At 38.6% G+C, this 19,768-nt stretch overlaps 1 protein-coding gene across 4 annotated transcripts in view; it reads left to right on the top strand.

Moving 5' to 3' along the window:
* Positions 1 to 19,768, top strand: part of LOC122908865 (24-hydroxycholesterol 7-alpha-hydroxylase) — a 91,094-nt gene that overhangs the window by 44,888 nt on the left and 26,438 nt on the right. For all 4 annotated transcript variants that reach the window (XM_044252203.1, XM_044252175.1, XM_044252186.1 and 1 more), the window contains one exon: positions 17,605 to 17,738. In XM_044252203.1, the coding sequence (XP_044108138.1) occupies positions 17,605 to 17,738 (134 nt within the window). The remainder of the gene's footprint in view (positions 1 to 17,604; positions 17,739 to 19,768) is intronic.

Raw genomic sequence — 19,768 nt, 5'->3', positions numbered from 1 at the left:
TCATTCATCAGTCTTGAAGATCATACATCGATTACCTAAGGAAGAATTTATTAATGCAGGACATTCCATCTGGAACTGTTCCATTCCACTCTAAATACAGAATTTTCTTATCTTCTTTTTCCTTTGACCTTGCAGACAAGATGGTGTCACTTTAGAATGCACAACTTCTTACTCTCCAATCCACTACCTGAGCCATGAAGGCCAGCGTGAGACATGCCCTTAAGATTTCTATCCCATGAGAGATTTCCCAGGTGCCTGTGTTTCCACCAGCATTTTTTGCCTTTCATACCTGATGTGTGTCTTCTGATACAACTCGGGAAATTATGTGTGAAGTCATTCTTTTACTGCCTCACTTCAACAAGCTAAGAGAGATCCCTCGGATAGCTATAGATCATTTGATATCCTGTTCAAATTTACAAGCTTGGAGACAGGTCCTGTGGCGCTCCTCATTTTATTAAGTCTTCTGTTATCTCACTCAGTGGGCACTGTTCATCTGCTTTATTTATCCTCTACATTTTTCATTCTGACATGGCTCTTTTTTCCAGCATGTTCTGTCAGGTAATTATTCAGGCATTTTAATAATCTTTCCTCCTCTTTAGAAAATACTTAGGTAAAGGCCTTGAGGTTGGGTTGATGTGTCTCCAGAGAACACCTAAAAATTCAGAATCATTAGGTAGAGTTAATAAATAAAGGGTATTTCTAGGTCAAAGTGTATTTAACATTTTATTATCTGCCTATTGTTGTCTTCTGGAAGCAATCTCTCTCCCTCATGTTTATTATCAATTGGACTATGTCCTTTATTCCTTGAAAAAGTCACTGTAATTATAAAGCAGGCTTCATTTCATATTTCAGTAAATAGAGAAACCAATAACCTCTTTTCAATATATGAAAGAAATATTTCTGAAAATAGCACAAAGTATTATTTTTTCAGAGAGAATCTTATATGGATGACTTGGTGTAATGACCTTAAACTTTTCTCGAAATGATAGAATGGGATTTGGGATATTATTATACATGTATGTCTTGGAAGAAAGGGTGGCGTGGAGGGTCGGTCTGTGGGTTATCAACTCCTGATCTTCCATCAGTAATAATAACCTGTTCTAAGCAACATTGCATTCCTTGGTGCCTTTCTTTTCTTTTTTTTCCTTTTTTTAAGATTTTATTTATTTTAGAGAGAAAGCATGAGCAGCAGGGAGGAACTGAGAGAGAGGGATAAGCAGACTCCCCACAGAGTATGGAGCCCCACGTGGGGCTTACTCTCACGACTCTGAGAATATGACCTGAGCTGAGATCAAGAGTCAGATGCTTAAGTGACTACACACCCCAGGGGCCCCTCTTTGCTATCTTTCTCAGTCCATTGCTATCACTACCTCCTTCAAAGAGACTTAGTCTATGGTTATAAATGCCAAACTGAAGTCACCGAGCAGAGGTTACTTCTAAAAGGTTAGTGCTTATACTGTTTCAACTGATGTCAGCCCAAGTACCTTGAACCGGTTATCAACCCCAGAGCAAAATTCTAAGAGCTTCTGCCAATTGCAGCTTGGTACCAGAGTCTTTAGGAAAAACACAGTGCAGTGAAGCCCTGCAAGGAACAGCACTTCCTTTTCATAGAGAAGAGACCACAAACTCAGCTTCGGTAGTGGGTGTTGGTCCCCCAGCTTACCCCTCTTATGCCTCAGTGGAAAGGACGCTATGCCCTCTCCCCTTGGAAGGACAGATAGAACAGTGGGGTTGGCCAGATGCCATAAGATGCACATGCTTTAAGCTGAGACAAGGGGGCATTCACTACACCTGAGACAAGGAGGGATAGTCCCACACAAGGCAGTAAGACCAACACAGGCCTTGTGGGCGCTGTATTTCCTGGTGATCAGCGCTCCAGGCCCAAGGCCCTTTTTTAGGCAACTGAGTTGGAGTCCAAAGACTGGATGCATGAGGCTGGCTTTCCCCATGATAGGAACATGTCTTTTTTATAATAAAATTTCATCTTAAATCCCTCAGATGCCAAAAAGTCATGTCTACCCCTAGAAAAATCAGAAGAACCAGAGCTGGAAGTTCCAAAATCACTGAGGGTTTGAAAGAAGCTGGGGCTGTAAGGGGAGAGTGAACTGTGGTTTGCCAGCCTCTAGTGATGCCCAGAAATCCCCCGGTGCTCACATTCCCACAATCTGTGGGCAGTCTCTCAGCTGCTTCTTTGGTTTCTCATCTGTATCCACTACCAATGCCTTAAACTGCCTGTTTGTCCGGTTTTTTTAAAGGTCTCCATTTAATTTTACATCTGTCCTTCCTATTCATTTAAGTGGTATTTGTCTTGTATAAAGAAATTGGGTTAGGACATGACCTATATAGAGGAATTAGCATGTTTTATAAAGATATAGTTTTAAACCAAACAACCTAAATAAAGAGAAAAGGCACACATGTTCCTGGACAGATAGGTTTAATGTCATGAAAATGCCAACCCTTTTCAAGTCAGTATATATTTAATCAATTTTAGTGAGAATTCCGATGGATTTGGGGTGGGGAAAACTAACTAAATGACTTAAATATTTTTTATTTAAAATATAAACTAAAAAAATGCAAATAAAAAGAAAAATTAGTGGAAATATAAATTAGTAAGACTAGATTTGTCCTACCAGATATTAAAATGTTTTATAAAGCTTCTATAACAAAAGTTGGTACAGGAAAAACAACAGATGAGCACAACCCTTATTTATTTACCTTTTACCAACAAGCAAACTCATGATATTTTCTTTCAAGACTAAAAAAAAATTATAGGAAGAAAACCATTTTTAAAATTCTGTTTCACATTCTTGAGGCAATAGTTTAAACTATCAACATTTGTGGGGCCCCTGGGTGGCTCAGTTGCTTGAGGTCTGACTTTTGATTTAAGTTGAAGTCAGGATCTCACCTTCGTGGGGGTGAAGCCACACATCAGGCTCTATGCTGGCCATGAAGCCATTTGGGATTCTCTCTCTCCCTCTGCGCCTACCCCCACATCACGCTCTCTCTTTCTCACTTGTTCTTTTAAAAAGCTATCAACATTTGCAGTGAATTAATAGTCTAGAAACCTGCAGTCACTGGAGAGACTATACCTAACAAGAATTTATAGGAAACTGCAGTGAGCTAAAAACACCTAACTTTGTAGCTACCATGTACTTCATAATCTTTCATCTACTCTCACTCATCTCGCTCTTTTGTTTTCTATTAATTTAATACCTTACAGAGTTTTGTCTCACAGAACATGTACAGTAAGGTACATGTGCAAGAAAGAAAGACCCAAAGACTTTTTTTTTCCTCAAAGAAATATTGGAGAGATAACATAGAATACTGGTTTTTAAGTCAAATTTTTGCAGGGTCTCAACGCAATAAGCTTACAGTTTACTTGGTATGGGAGTGCAAGCCTTATATTTTCAAGAAGGGTAGAAATATCTTATCTTTTGCATATGTTTTCTCACTTCTGAAGCTTTTCTGCATGGACCTCCTTCTCTAGTTCTTTCTTCATATTTCAAATGTTTCTGAGATAACTGAAGGAGGCAACGGGATAGAACTGACCTCGAGGGAGCTCTTCTACATTTTCCTTAATTCATTATCTTTTTCTTTTCTTTTCTTTTCTTGTGTGTGTGTGTGTGAAATCATATTTATTCCCTAATGATTTTAGGAGCCCCAATAAACTCCCATTCTATATCATCAGATGCCATAAATCCAGAGTCACCCCCTACTACATGGACAAGGATCTGAGCTTTCTCCCAGACGGAGGAGAAAGAGGCAAGAAGGTAGGAGAGGAAAAGGGGAGAAGGAAGGACTAGAGATTGGAAGACTGTCATGGTGAGATAGGTCCTTAACTCAGATCTCTCACACAAGGGAACCCCTGATTTGTTTCTCAGGCCCCACTACCCACTGACCTTTCTCCATCACTCCCTCTCTTCTTAAAAGTAAAACAGCCTTTCCCTTTCTCAACACACTCTTTTGACTCTCCTTTATTCCTCTCACATCTGCTCTAGAAATTCATTTAAACTTGATTTTTTTTTTTTCCTGTTTCCCGACATTTGGCTGTGGTGTGCTTGTGTCCTACTGATATCAGTGGGGCCTGGTCTTGGGGCTCATACTACCTGAAAAGGTCTAGCCCCAAATACAATCCACCACATTAGGGAAAATCTGGGTCTTGCTTTGCAAAATAGTTAAGTACCTCAAAATTTGCTTCTTGCTTAAACAACTTTGCTCTGTAACCTTGCTTGCTCTCTAATTCTTTTCATCATTTCTTCTTTCCATCCTTGCTACCCTTTGTTTCTCAGTTCTGGTCTATGCCTGCCCTAGACCTTTCTCTCACTATCTCTCAGTCCTCAGGAATAGAGGGAGGTACATATTTGGGGATGGGAAAGGTCATTGGAATCTTTATCCAAAATTAAAAATTAATTTTCTTTTCCAATAATCAGGAGTCACAATACATCTTTTTAAATGTAGAAAGTGATTGCTTTCCCCATTTGGGAGACAGGCCAACAAACAAATCTTCATCTCACTAAAAATTTCCAGAAATCTGTAACTAGCACATTCTTACTACCTGTTACTGTTATAGGGTCATCTGATATATAAAACCTGTTATAAATAGTATTATCTATTTCAGGACATTTTATCCACTCTTACTCGCTCTATTTGAGATGTGCTAACTTTTCCCAGTGAATATAGGTTTCTCCTGGGAAGACAGCAGCAATTTTGTAAAATAAGAAATTATTGCTGGAATAAATTAGAGGCTAAAAATTGAATTTTTGAACATTGTTTATCCTATGAAGTTTTTAAAATTCTTGAAGTGAAGGAGTAGATGTAAGATACTTCTTTCCCCCTCTGGAATATTGTAAATTATTTATTAGTTCTCTTTAGCTTTGTCTCTTTTCTCTAAAAACTGATTTTTTACCCCCAGGAACTTATCTTGAGGTCCCTGGTTGAGAAAACATGCCAGAAAGCTAGTTTCTTGCCCTTATTTTCTGTCAGCAATCGATGTCAGTGCTTTATTATTTTCGAGTAGAAGTTTTAGAACTGTAATATTCCTTTCAAAGCTGTTATATAATTTCCCTAAATAAGACAAAAGTAAATGCTAGCTTTGATTTTTCTTTTTAAACAAATTATTATAAAATTTGGGAAGCAAATGTCTTGGTCACACTTTGGTGGGAATCGTTGCTCAAGGTTATGACATCAGTTCCTTTATTTTTCAACCTCTGCCTCATGTCCTTCTATCCTAGGCTCATTGTCTTTTACGCGTGCTGTGACCTTTTGTACACACCTGAGCTTCAGATAGCTTAAGCAGGCTGCTCCATGACTATGAAAAGGCAACGGTTTGTGAGGATCTCCCAGCATAGAAAAGCAAACAGAACTGGGAATCCATGCTTTCAAAAGTAAAGGAAGAGGTGGTGGAATGTGCAGGAATATACTCTGCATTTCAGTGGGAGTTGACAATCTGCTCTTCATCATCTTGCCATGGGTCCCTGGATGGTCAACACACCTGTTTTTCACTGTGGAGGAGCACGGGGCCTCCTCAGTATTCACCCCGCACTTTGCAAGCCCACCTTCTGATTCAGACTCCTCAGAATTATGTCTTGAAAGGTCTGAATGACTCAGCAAATGCCTACTGTTCCCCTCTTTCCCATCCAAACAGGGATTATTTCCCCAAAATTGTTAGTTAAATCTTTATGTAATGTTGTTCCTGGGCTATAGATAGAGAATTTTTATATTTTATATACTTAGTCACTTACTGTTTCCAGGTGCACCTGAGTGTGGTGTGTGTGTGTGTGTGTGTGTGTGTGTGTGTATGTAAGGAGAAGGATCTTGGAGTATTAAGGAACCAGAGTTCCTGTTGGACCAGTTGGCCAAAGAACAACTGACTTCAGTGATCCTATTTGAGTCATGTTCCTTTTTTTAAGTCCAAGAAATCATAGTTTTATGATTAAGTTTGGAATTTAAGTTGCTTTTCTCTCTGCCTGGGTGAGTCCCACTCAAGCATGGAGGCTTAGCCAAAAGCCCAGCCGTAGGCAAGTGGGGACGAACATCTCTGGCGCTTGCCTCCTCTCTTATGAAGCTAATATTATTGTCATTTATAAAAAGATAGTATTTTGTGTCTTTGTGTCCAAAGTCCTTCAGGGCTGTGTCTTTCTCATTCCTTTCTTCTCCTTCTCCTCTTAAGGGAAGTGGTGGGTCACGGTAAACAGAGACAGAGATTTGAAGGCAGCTCTGACACATTCAAGCTTGTCTCCTGGGGCACATTATCTTCTGAGGCTTGATAGCTGGCAGGTAGTTACGAGGAATCAGTGAAGTGGTCCGAGGTATTTAGGACCTTAGATGGTCTATAAATTAGTATTACTCTCCTCCTGTCTGTTAGAGCACCTATGCTTGGGCTGGCACTTAACAGATAGGAAGCAAATGTTATGCTGAGTGAATTACCGGCTAACATAATAGAATTCCAGTATAACACATGATTAATACGTATGATTGATTGTGTTGTAACATACTTGCCACCATGCCTATGGAATCCCCAAACCATCTATATTTTAGCAATGTTTTATTGTTTCTGAATACAAAATCATCCTTTCTTTTGTTTGGTTTCAAATAACCTAAGATGTGGTTTGACCTTTATTGCATTTATGCCAAGACTTAAACAGATGGTTTCTGAATTTTACCCCCAGTCACCCATAGCTTCTTCCCTGGTTGTCTTCCGTTCTGGTCCCATTCTCCATTAGGCTCTAGCTTTTTTGATGATTACCTTGGCAATCTTCCAGTGGAGCCATCTATTTTTAGAGTCAAAATGCTGGGAGAGCAAACCACAGAGGTGCATTGAAATTGCACAGTATGGGTACAGAAACATTTCTAAGAGTTATAATAAGAAAAGTCTTTAACCTAAAGCTGTTGTTTGAAAACTTAGCATATTTCCTTTGCTTTTCCTTTGTCTAGTCTCAGAATACTACCTTGTTTGTTCAACATCACACTGGCAGATGTGAAAACTAAAAATATTTTATCAGAACATCTATTTTCCAAGGGTACTCTGTATCTCTCATACATTTTGTTTTTAAAAAAATATTAAATAACACAATTTAGTTGATAAAAACAAAGGTTATTTAACACTTCATGAAATGGACAGTCTCCTTTTCGCAAAATGAAGTGGGAGGCAGGAAAGCTTTATATGATAAAGAATAAAGAACAAGGAAGAGACAAATAGAAAATATTGGCTGGGGCCACATTATCAACCTTGTTTAGAGTGAAAAAAAACAAGAAAATAATAAATATAGAGCCCAGACGTGGCTTGGCATTGGCCAACTGAAGCAGTGGGTGTTTGTGGTCAAGTGGAACATTTACAGGGACATGAAAGCTCTCTGAGTGTCTGATATAGCCCGCTGAGCAGGAGTGCCTTCTTCTTGGACCTAGAAAGTTCTTTCAACAACTTATATATCATATAAGACTTTAAATATTATTTTGAACTCAAAACAAACCTTTGTTTCTGTTATATAATACAAAACACTTTTTGCATTTTATAATTCAATTAGTTTAATAAGGATACTTAATTTTATTTATTTATTTACTTATTTATTAAAGGAGCTCAGAAACTTCACTATTCTTGGAGTCCAAACTCTTTAGGCTGAAATTATGCCTGTCTTATGTAGGTCAAAGTAGGTCACTTTGGAGTCGTAGAGTTCTGATTTTAAACACAAATCCTGGCCCTTGGTAGTCATCTATCCTTGATCAAGTAGAAAAATATTTATTTTCTGTATCCTGTAGCTGCAGTAAAACAGAAAAAAAAAAAAAAAGAATAGAGAGATTGTCCAATGCAGATTCTCTAAATAGATTTTAATAGAGAAAATAATTTTTTCAATAAAGATTTAAAATCTAAAATGTAGGTCACCGCTGATTTATTTGTAGCTTTCATTTGTGAGAGCCCTCACTTACTGGGGCCATCTTGGTTTTCAAGATAAAAGTGAAATTGGTCCTAATCGCTTCCCAGCATTCTAGGAATCCTTGGAGGGAAGAATGGGGGAGGCAGAAGAGGTAGAGGCTTGTATATCATATAGTTTTCTCTTGACTCCTGGCTTTTGCCTTTGCTGATATCTCATTTCCTTCTCTCTTCTGCTTTCTGCATGTTTTGCCCCTTTTTGGTATTGTGTTGCCTCACTGGACATCACAAGATTTCTATTTCCCTAAGTGTTAACTTAAGGCAATGTTTTAGAAAACTTTTCAAAATATTAAAAATACAGAACAAGGGAAGAGAAAAATATGTTGCAGGCAGAAACAACTTAAAACTGAGTATTGACATCAAGTTGAATATTCTATTCTTTGAAGTCTTGTCTGTCTTGGGGTTCCTGGGTGGTCCAGAAGGTTAAGCATCTGCCTTCAGCTCAGGTCATGATCCCAGGATTCTGGGATACAGTCCCACGTCAGGCTCCCTGCTCAGTGGGGAGCCTGCTTCTGTCTCTCCTTCTGCTGCTCCCCCTGCTTGTGCTCTCTCGCTCTCTCTGTCAAATAAATAAATAAAATCTAAAGAAAAAAAAAAGTCTTATCTGCCATTGCTCTAAAGAATTTTCCTTGGCCTCCTATTGGGTAATCAGTTAGGTGCTGTGTAACTGGGTCCTTCTCTTCTCTCAAGTCTCTAGACTTGTCTTACTTGCCTTGAAGATTCCAGCAATTCCAAGTTCCTCCTCACTTCCTGTGCAGTGCCGGGACTCTCCCTTTGTCTCACCAAGGACATTCAAACTGTGTCATCTGATGCTCATCTCACTTTTGAGTTCTAGGATAGACGTGTGAACAAACATGTCAATGCCAGTATGGTTTGTGTGCTAGTGGACAAATAGATGAAACAGGACCTGCTTTCAGTATTTCTTTTCTGTGTCTGCTTTACTTTGCTTTCAAGGGCTTTTCCTTTCGGTACAATGTGTTCTCTACTTGTCCTTTTGTTTGGTACTCAAGAAATTTTTATACTGCAGGGAAAATGCACCAGTGTGAATATCAAGATGACTGGGAGACAAATTATAAAGTGAGGAAAAGTTCATTACATTAGGGAGGTGGAGAACGAGAACTGAACCACAGTTTTTTCTTACATAGACCAATTTTTAAAAAGAGTAAATAGGGAAGTATCAGAAAATTGGTTTCCTTAACATTACTGTGTCCATGTGCCCTCTGTTTATGAATGTGATTTAGAGGCCATTATAGTACAGTGTGTTTTTTAAAGATTTTATTTATTTATTTGACAGAGAGAGAGACAAGCAGAGGAAGTGGCAGACAGAGGGAAAAGGAGAAGCAGGCTCTCCACTGAACAGGGAACTTGATGTGGGGTTCAGTCCCAGGACAGTGGGATCATGACCTGAGCTGAAGGCAGACGCTTAACTGACTGAGGCACCCAGGCACCCCAGTATATTTTAAACAAAGACATTTCTTTTCCAAAGAGACAGTTTATATTTTCTGTGCAAAGTAGCCATAGACTACAGGTTTATTCAGATTCTGTGCTAATCATTGTCCAGTTGACTTAGTTATATAAAAGATATGTGTAATAGAGATCACAGAGAATTTATAGTACTAGAATTAAATCTGGACTTCTGAGCAAAAGGAAGTACAATGAGGAGTAAACCAGCATGTTAGTCAGGAAGTGATGCCGCTTAGTCAGGAATTGGCAAGGTTTTTCCCTATTATTCCATATATTAATTCTTTCAGGCTTTATGGAACATAAGGTCTCTGTCACCACTACTCCACTCTGCCATTATAATGTGAAAACAGCCCTAGACGATAAAAAAACGAGTGTTGCTGTTTTCCAATAAAACTTTATTTGCAAAAATAGATGACAAGATGCATTTGGCCAGGCCAGCCTGTGCCTTTGGCTGTGGCCATATAAAAGGGAGAAGAAAAACAGAACATGAATATATGGCTATGTGTAAGCTCAAGTCAATGACCTCCAGAAGGTGCATTGGCATTTTTGTTAAGAGGAAGATAGCATCTTTGTAGCTATAAAAATGATAAAAATTTGGACCGTTTCTGAAATATGGGCCAATTAAAAGTTTGGTCAGAGTTAATTATCACATTATTTAATTTTAGGGTTCATAATAAATAAAACTCCTTTGCCATCTTGTACTTTGACATTAATAAAAGCTAGTGATTTTTGGTGTCAATACAGTTGACCCTTAAGCAACATTGGCTTGTACTGTACATGAGGTTTTTTTAAAATAAATATATTGGACAATATTGATATAGGTACTGACAGATGATTTACCTTATAAACAGATGATGTAAACTTATGGTATTCATAAATACGCTATTGTCAATGTATTCTCTCTTCCTTATGATTTCCTTAATAACATTTCCTTTTCTCTGGCTTACGTTGTTCTAAGAATATAGTATAGTATATATATAATATATAAAGTTTAATCAGCAGTTTATGTTATCAATAAGGCTTCCAGTCAATAGAAGGCTACTGGGGGGCTGGTTGGCTCAGTTAAGCGTCCAACTCTTTATTTCGGCTGGGATCATGGTCTACAGGTTGTGAGATCAAGCCCCATGTTGGGCTCCACACTCAATGTGGATTCTGCTTGGGATTCTCTCTCTTTCTCTCTCTTTGCCCCTTCCCCATCTCGTGTACACGTGTGCTCAGGTGCTCTCTCTCTGTCTTGAAAATGAACGGATGAATCTTCAGGAAAAAAAAAAATAGTAGGCTATTAGTAGTTAAATTGTAGGTGAGTCACGGAATGGGAGAAGATATTTGCAAATGACAGTACAGACAAAAGGTTGATATCCAGGATCTATAATGAACTCCTCAAACTCAACACACACGAAACAGACAAACACATCAAAAAATGGGCAGAAGATATGAACAGACACTTCTCCAATCAAGACATACAAATGGCTATCAGACACATGAAAAAATGTTCATCATCATTAGCCCTCAGGGAGATTCAAATTAAAACCACATTGAGATATCACCTTACACCAGTTAGAATGGCCAAAATTAACAAAACAGGAAACAACATGTGTTGGAGAGGATGTGGAGAAAGGGGAACCCTCTTACACTGTTGGTGGGAATGCAAGTTGGTGCAGCCTCTTTGGAGAACAGTGTGGAGATTCCTCAAGAAATTAAAAATAGAGCTTCCCTATGACCCTGCAATTGCACTCCTGGGTATTTACCCCAAAGACACAGATGTTGTGAAAAGAAGGGCCATCTGTACCCCAATGTTTATAGCAGCAATTGCCACGGTCGCCAGACTATGGAAAGAACCAAGATGCCCTTCAATGGATGAATGGATAAGGAAGATGTGGTCCATATACACTATGGAGTATTATGCCTCCATCAGAAAGGATGAATACCCAACTTTTGTAGCAACATGGACGGGACTGGAAGAGATTATGCTGAGTGAAATAAGTCAAGCAGAGAGAGTCAATTATCATATGGTTTCACTTATTTGTGGAGCATAACAAAGAGTATGGAGGACAAGGGGCGTTAGAGAGGAGAAGGGAATTTGGGTAAATTGGAAGGGGAGGTGAACCCTGAGAGACTATGGACTCTGAAAAACAATCTGAGGGGTTTGAAGTGGCGGGGGGGGGTGGGAGGTTAGGGTACCAGGTGATGGGTATTATAGAGGGCACGGATTGCATGGAGCACTGGGTGTGGTGAAAAAATAATGAATAATGTTTTTCTGAAAATAAATAAATTGAAAAAAAAATTGTAGGTGAGTCAAAAGTTATTACATGGATTTTTGACTGGAGAGTAGGCAGTCAGTATCCCTAATCCCTGCATTGGTCAAGGGTCAACTGTGTATCCACTCAGAATTTCTCACTTAAATCTTATTTTTTGCCCACTAAGTAGATTTCCCTCCATTGTGTTAAAGAGATCATTTAAAAACTGGTAATAAAAACTATTTTAAACCTAGATTATTTAATAAAACTTGAGCATTTCTTCTACTTCTTTCAGTCTAGGACAATGTTCTTAAAGTATGGTTGCTGGGCCAGCAACCTCCATAGCACCTGAGAACTTGCCAGAAATGCAGATTCTTAGGCCCCACTTCAGACTTATTGAATCAAAAACTTTGAGGGTAGGGCCTTGTGAGCTGTGTTTTAATAAGCCTCCCAGGAAATGCTGAGGCACACTGAGGCATGCTTAATGCTTGAGAACCACTGGTCTAGCATATACCAAGTTCTCAGTAAATTCTTATATATTTGAAGATTCTCACATTCTCTCTCAGAAATGTCTCAAAATTTGACTTCTCTGCATCCCTCCCATTGTTGTTTCAAAAAATAAAAAACTTCTTAATTGATTTTTCCCTCCACTATTTTAGACACTTATCTATTTACTCATTCAATAAAAATATATCAAGTGCCTACCATGTGCCAGACAGTGTACTAGATATTGGGGATACATCAAAAAATAGAAAGAACAAGATTGTGAAAAACATGGACTCATATCCATCAGTCAACAATAAGCCAAATTATTTCTTATATTAACAGGAGCATTAAAGGAAGCAAAATGGCATGCTAGTGATTTGGAAGACATTAACTGGTAAGGGAAGGGCTTCCTGGGGAGGAAATATTTTAGCAGAGGTCTGAAGGATAAGAAGGAGCTAGCCTTTCAAACAGTTGGAATAAGGCAGAAGAAATAACAATAATGATGACAGTAGCATTTACTGAGTTTTGGCCATGTGCCAGTCATAGCTGTAAGAGCTTTACTCACAACAACCATATAGGCAGATACTTTAATTATTCCTATTTTATAGGTGAGCAAACTGAGGCACAAAGAGGTTGGATCACTTATAAAGGTCACACAGCCCCCAGGATTCAGTGTGAGATGAGAGGGTTAGATGGGGTTTCGTTTGCCAAAGTAAAAACTTTGGATTTGATTCTAAATAGCATTGAAGCCCTTAATGGGATCTGCACAGGCTACTGACTAGGTCTGAGTTGCATAAGGATTATAGCAGAGCCAGGTGGGAGCAGGGAGAGTGATGGTGGCTATCACCTGGCTCAGCAGAGAAATGATGGTGCCTTTGGACAAGACTCGTAGCTCTGGAGATGGAGTGATGCGAATGGCCGTAGGATCCATTTTGTGGACAGGAACAAGAGGTTTTGGTGATTAATTAAATGGGAGTAAAAGGGGAAGGGATGAATTATGGATGACTCCCAGGTGTTGGATGTGAGCAACTAGACACATTTTGCTACCATTTTCAGTAATAACAAGACCAAGGGAGGAAAAGCTTTATTTCAGTGGAGAAAATGAAGAGTTCTGTATTGACCAACGCATGCTTCAGGATGTCTTTTAGACCTGCAAGCAGCGCTATCAAGAAGCCAATTGGATAAAAATAAGATGGAATTCAGGAAGGTGATCATAGGCAGAAGGTAAAATTCTTGATATAACCAGCCCATTGATGGTATTTTATAGAAGATATTTATTTGAATTCCCAAGAGAAAGAATCTGCCTAGACGAGAGAAGAAAGCCCAGAAATGAAACTGGGGCACATCCAGGGCACACTCAGAGGTTGGATAAAGGAGCCACCTGTCCCTAGCTCAGGCTTTAGCCGGTACGGGCAGCCTGGGACTGCAGTGGAGCACTGAAGTCACTTGGTCTAATGACTTCCTGCCCTGAACTCTATTCCAGCCAGCTGAATTCCTCTTCTGTGTACATGTCCTTAGTTTTGGCATATTCAATCCTTTGTTCTGGTTTTACTTTTTCTGAGAAACCTCTCTGATCTCTCCTTTGCAACCACCCCTCCCCACCAACCCCAGTCTGGTCACTGTCACCACTGTGTCCCACAGCACTTTGCATGCTTCAGTGCAGGGACACTTACCCCATGTTTACTACTTTTAGTTCTTTGCTTCTTTATCAGACTGTGAACTCCTTAAGAGCCAGGGCTCTTCCATTTGTCTTCATCCTCAGCACTTGGACACTGCTCAGAGGTTCTCACTAACTGTCTGCTGGGTGAATGATGGGAAGACTTCCTCAGATGCGGTGTCTGGTTAGTACTGGATAGATTCTCAGACTGTAGCTTCTCTCCTAACTGAGGTTTCAGGGGAAAGAATCTCTTTATCGGCTATGGAGCCAAAGTGAATCTTCTAGAGAGTCAGTACTAAATTCACACTAATAATAATGGTAACAGTAATAGATACCAACTTGTATTGAACATTTAACAGATGTTACACAGTGCCCTAAATATGTATGTCGTTTATAAACTCATAAATTAGAACCTCAGAATTCCTCATTTTAACACTGTCTGGGGAAAGCACTTACCCTTCTTTTCCTTTAATTTGAGAATTAATTGTCTTTTTATTGTCTTCAAACTTAAATTTCTTATATCCCTTTGATGCTTAGTTAACATTTTGCTCTGCACTAAATGCCAAATAAATGTTTGTTCATTTGATTGAATAGTGATATCTCTGGCCTATGCAACAACCTCAGTCCTTTTTTCAAATGAAGAATTTCTCATCCCAAGCATAGATTTTCTAAATTATTTTTTCTGAATTAGCTTAAAATGTACAGGGATACTTCAAGAAAAGTAGGAAGAAGTAAAATTTTGGTGCCATTAGCTTTCCATGGCATATCAAGATAGTTTTCTGATGGTAATAATTCCTTTGGCTCACAGTAACTGTTTGTTAGGGAATTTGGCCACAGGCACGCCGAGGCATATGGTATGTGCTGCTAATGCTCAAACAAATGAAAACCAGGGTTGGTTGGTTGGTTTTTGTTATTTTTGTTTTTGTTTTTGAAGAATTGTCTTAGAGAGGACCCATAGCCATTACATTATACAGCTAATGATCTTTTGTGTCCTCATTGAAGAGCTGTTGATGATGCTTATATAGTAATGGGAGTTTTAAAAAGTTTGGGAATGTTGGCATAAATAGCGGTCTCTACTATGGGATTTCTCAAAACCTATAATACGCTAATGTGTTCAGTGAGTCACCCATAAAATGTTAACATTTCCTGGTATTTGGTGGGCCATAAAACCTTTTTCCTGCTTTAAACATTTAATATCTTGCACATGTTCTTTCATAGAACACAATTTGGAAAAACTTATATTTAGGTTGTGAAGATGCAGAAAGCATGCCTATTATTTTCCAATCCTTGTTATGGGAAAGCAAAAGCAACAGTTTTGTGAGACACTATCTGTGAAGGTTAAACAAGAAGTCCGAGAAGCCATTTGTCTCTTTTTAGTATTAGGTCACTTATATCTGAGCAAATGAGCAGAAGGAAGTTCAAATTCTGTTCAAATAAAGAACAGTGCTGTGGGGGTGCCTGGGTGGTGCAGTTGGTTGAGTGTCCAGCTCTTCATTTCAGCTCGGGTCATGATCTCAGGGTTGTGAGATCAAGCCCCGTGTCAGGTTCTGCGCTCAGTGAAGAGCCTGCTTGGACAACCTCTCCCTTTCCCTTTGCCCCTTCTTGCCACTCTCTCTCTGTCTGTCTGTCTCTGTCTCTCTCAAATAAATAAGTAAATCTTAGAGGGGAAAAAAAAAAAAAGGACAATGCTGTGTATCACTGTTTCATTGTGAAGTTTTCGTCCTTTCTTGGCCCAAGACAGGAAGTCCTGAAATTTCTTAGTCTCCATATTTTCCAGAATGGCATTGAAGATGGCCTGTAATGGCCTCAGTGGACCTGTCACTGTTCCATCACATTTACCTCACCTTCTAGGCCCTCTACAGGCATTGCCATTTTCTGAACATATCCAAGCTTTCCACGGTCTTCCTTTTACTCTTCCTCTTTTCTTTGCCTAGAATATCCACTCATTCATCTCCCCATGTTGATGTTGGACCATTTGTTAATTCGATATTTATTTGCTAAGGTCTACTTTCTACAAAGAACTAATAGTTGTAGCTTTAGAGGAAGACACTCAGAGAGTTTTTTGCTTTTCCTTTAGTTGGACATGAACCTCCCTGCTTTTATATTATAACAAAATATTGGAATATTTTACACATCACAGAACAGTTTTCTTGCTTGCATGGTATACCAGTTAACTGTGGGCTTGTCTCTTACCTCCCAGTAGACTAAGTGTATTGCAAGAATGCCTTAAGTGTTGTAACCCTAGTAAAGCTTAACTCAACTCCTGGTCCTGATTCAGTGCTCAAGAATCTGTCGAGTTGAATGGAATGTATAGATGTCCCTATGGGTACTAATAGAACTATAGCTCAAAAAGCCAACCGAAAACATTTGCTTCTGACTACTTAGGAGTTCTGTATGTACTGACAGATGAGATCTCCCAAGCAGCACCCTCCTCAACCTCTCCTGCAGGCTGGGCTTGCTTTAGAACTAGCCTTATCCAGAGTCTAAGAGAGACAGGGCTGGAGATCTTACATTCCATTCTTACCCATTCTTTTCCAATACAGCTGGGAAGCAAATGTGAAAGTTGACTTAACTAAACTGACAATGTTGTTGAATTTTTAAAGCAAATGCTATCAAAAGTAAATTGAAAGTTGAGTTGTTTTAAATAATTTTCAAAATGTAAACATTTCATTTGAAATACCATTAACTGAAATATCTAATTGGGCTTAAAGACCCTAACCATATTTTGGGTCATAAAAAGATCCACCCCAAGGGGCACCTGGGTGGCTCAGACATTAAGCATCTGTCTTCGGCTCAGGCCACGATCCCAGGATCCTGGGATCGAGCCCCGCATTGGGCTCTCTGCACAGCAGAAAGCCTGCTTCTCCCTCTCCCACTCCCCCGCTTGTGTTCCTTCTCTCGCTTTGTCTCTCTCTGTCAAATAAATAAGTAAAATCTTAAAAGAAAAGAAAAGAAAAGATTCACCCAAATCCTTTTATAGGTGCCTTCAATCTAAACATAAGCTGAGGTATGCATATTACATTAGAGTGTTTGATGCACCTATGTTTAGAGGGAGAGCTCATCATTCCAGCTGTAATGCATGTGCCTCATTGTCCCTTTCCTCATGTTCTTTTTGGGCCTTCTGAAATGTCTGGTTGAAAAATCAAGGACAAAACCAAAAACGAATCCTCAGGGAAGAGGTAGAAATAGTAAGGGAGATGGCTTCTCAGATTTTTTACTTTGTGCTTCTGATGCCAATCTTTTATTGCGATTTCCTTAAGTAGAAGAAGAATTTGGACAAGAAAGAATGAAAGGAGTGAAAACTGAGCACCTCTCTGATGGACCTTATCTTTTTTTTTTTTTTTAAAGATTTTATTTATTTATTTGACAGAGAGAGATTACAAGTAGGCAGAGAGGCAGGTAGAGAGAGAAGGAGGAGGAAGCAGGCTCCCTGCTGAGCAGAGAGCCCGATGCGGGCCTCGATCCCAGGACCCTGAGATCATGACCTGAGCCGAAGGCAGACGCTTAACCCACTGAGCCACCCAGGCGCCCTGATGGACCTTATCTTAATCATTTGATAGCCATAGGAAGGTGAAGATCAAAGTTGGATCCCAGTCCATCACCTTGAAGTAATCAGTGGGTTAATTGGGGGGGTCCATACATTTGATCTTGGTAAGAGGAAAACAATAAAAAGAGGCACTCAGCTACTAGACTTGGTATGCAAAAAGTAATGGCAATGCTAACAGTTGTGGTTGGAGGCAGGTTCTAACCTGTGTTGATGAGCTTCCATGAAATCACTTTCTGGTTTCTTTAAGTCCACCTTTTAATTTTTTTTTTTTAAATTCTCTTTGCAGGTAAAGATAAGATGAAAGTATCTGAGGATGACTTGAAGAAACTCCCACTAATCAAGTGGTGTATTTTAGAAGCCATTCGTTTAAGAGCCCCTGGTGTCATTACCAGAAAAGTGCTGAAGCCAGTTAAAATTTTGGTGAGCTTTGCTTTGGTTTTTAAGAACAAGCACTGGGTATTATATAAGACTGATGAATCACTGAACTCTACCTCTGAAGCCAATAATACATTATATGTTAATTAATTGAATTCAAATTTTAAAAATCAATCAAAAGAGAAAAAAGTAATCAACTTTCTAAGGAAAGAAATACATATAATGCCCATATATTATTAGATAGCTCATTAAGTTCCACGAAGCACTAATGATGTTAGAATAGGTTACTAGTAAGAGTTGTGCAGCAGCATCTATTAATATGGCTATTTATCTGTAGACAATAATTTTAGCTAAAATATAACCCTTTAATAATCATTCTGGTTATGTAATTTCGTATCAGAATTAATATAATCCTATAGAAATCAAACAGGTAGACTAGATAGTCTGCTGAACCAACTAATAAGTAATCCTGAGCAACAGGAGGTTGAGGAATTAAGAGTATGAAGAAAGTTCGTTTGGATATCTGGAAGGTAGTTTCAGGCCACAGATAACAGCTATGGAAACAGAGAGCAGGAATGCTGTGGATAATAGCAACTGATATTAGCAGTCAGTGCTGAGTGAAGGAGAGAGATCCTTTCTCTGAGCAAAGTAGGAGAAAATTCTCAAGTGCTCCATGAAAGATATGTGCATGTGGCTGACCTTCAATTTAATATTTGGCAAATCAGGCAGAACAAAATATTTTTTTCAGATTGGCTTGATATAGGGCCTGCATTATTCAGATAGATGACATTTACTCAGCCGTCAACTCTTACTAGCTTTTTTACATACAGTTTGAGAGTGCTTGGATTCAAATCAAGAAAATTTTTTAGTAATAGAACACAAAAGAGACAAAAAAAGTCCAATTTTTATAAAAACTGCAACTTACTACATCTAAAGGAGACATTATTTATTTAGCAAGTCTTACATAAATCACAGCATTTAGTTTTAGTGGGATTTTAACAATTTTTGTTTTTAAATAATCTATTAAATAAAATATGAGTATAAAAAGGGGTGCCTGGGTGGTGCAGTCAGTTAAGCATCTAACTCTAGATTTCAACTCCATTCAAGATCTCAGGGTCTTGGGATCAAGCTGCACATTGGGCTTCTGACTCAGAGGGGAGTGTAATGGAGATTCTTTCTCTCCTTCTCTTTCTGTCCCTCCCCAAACCCTGCCCTAGCTTACACTCTCTCATAAATAAATGTCTTTTTTAAAAAAAAAGGGTATAAAAGGATATGCTTTGAGAAGATATAGTCCAACAACTGGGTGCAATTTAGTCAAGGAATGTGTTTATTACTCTAAATAATACTATAATTTTTATTAAACTTTATTGAGCTTTATTTATATCCTGGCTAACATATAATTAGCTGAATTACAGACATTATTTTTCTGCTAGTACATGTCTTGTTATTTTAAGTATACAGATCCTATATGTGCTTTATTATATTTATACCAAAGTATTTCAGTTATTTTGGAGCTTTTTGTAAATGGTACTTTAAAAATTTTTGATTCTCAATTGTACATTACCTGTTTTTAGAAATGCAACTGATTTTTAAGTGTACACCTTGTATCTGCAACTTTGCAAAACTCAATGTACTTATTAATCCTACAACTGTTGTTATAGATTCTTTGAGAGTTTCTATGTAGAGAATATTTTTCTTCTTTTATTTCTTTTTCTTGCCTTATTACACTGGCTCTAAAGTCCAAAGGAAGGATATCTCTTGTCACTACTATCATTTAACATATGTTGAATGATAGTAGTTTGAATGATAGTAGTGACAACAGATATCCTTGCTTGTTCCTGATCTGAGAGGTAAGTCTTTCACTATTAGGCTAGATGTTAGCTATAGGTTTTTGGTAGATACTTCATTTTTTTTTAAGATTTTATTTATTTATTTGACAGAGATCACAAGTATTTATTTATTTGACAGAGATCACAAGTAGGCAGAGAGGCAGGCAGAGAGAGAGGAGGAAGCAGGTTCCCTGCTGAGCAGAGAGCTGGATTCGGGGCTCCATCCAGGGCTCTGGGATCATGACC

The sequence above is a fragment of the Neovison vison genome, chromosome 1 (genome assembly GCF_020171115.1).
Source record: "Neovison vison isolate M4711 chromosome 1, ASM_NN_V1, whole genome shotgun sequence".
NCBI lineage: Eukaryota > Metazoa > Chordata > Mammalia > Carnivora > Mustelidae > Neogale > Neogale vison.
This window is presented reverse-complemented; position numbering and strand designations above follow the sequence as displayed.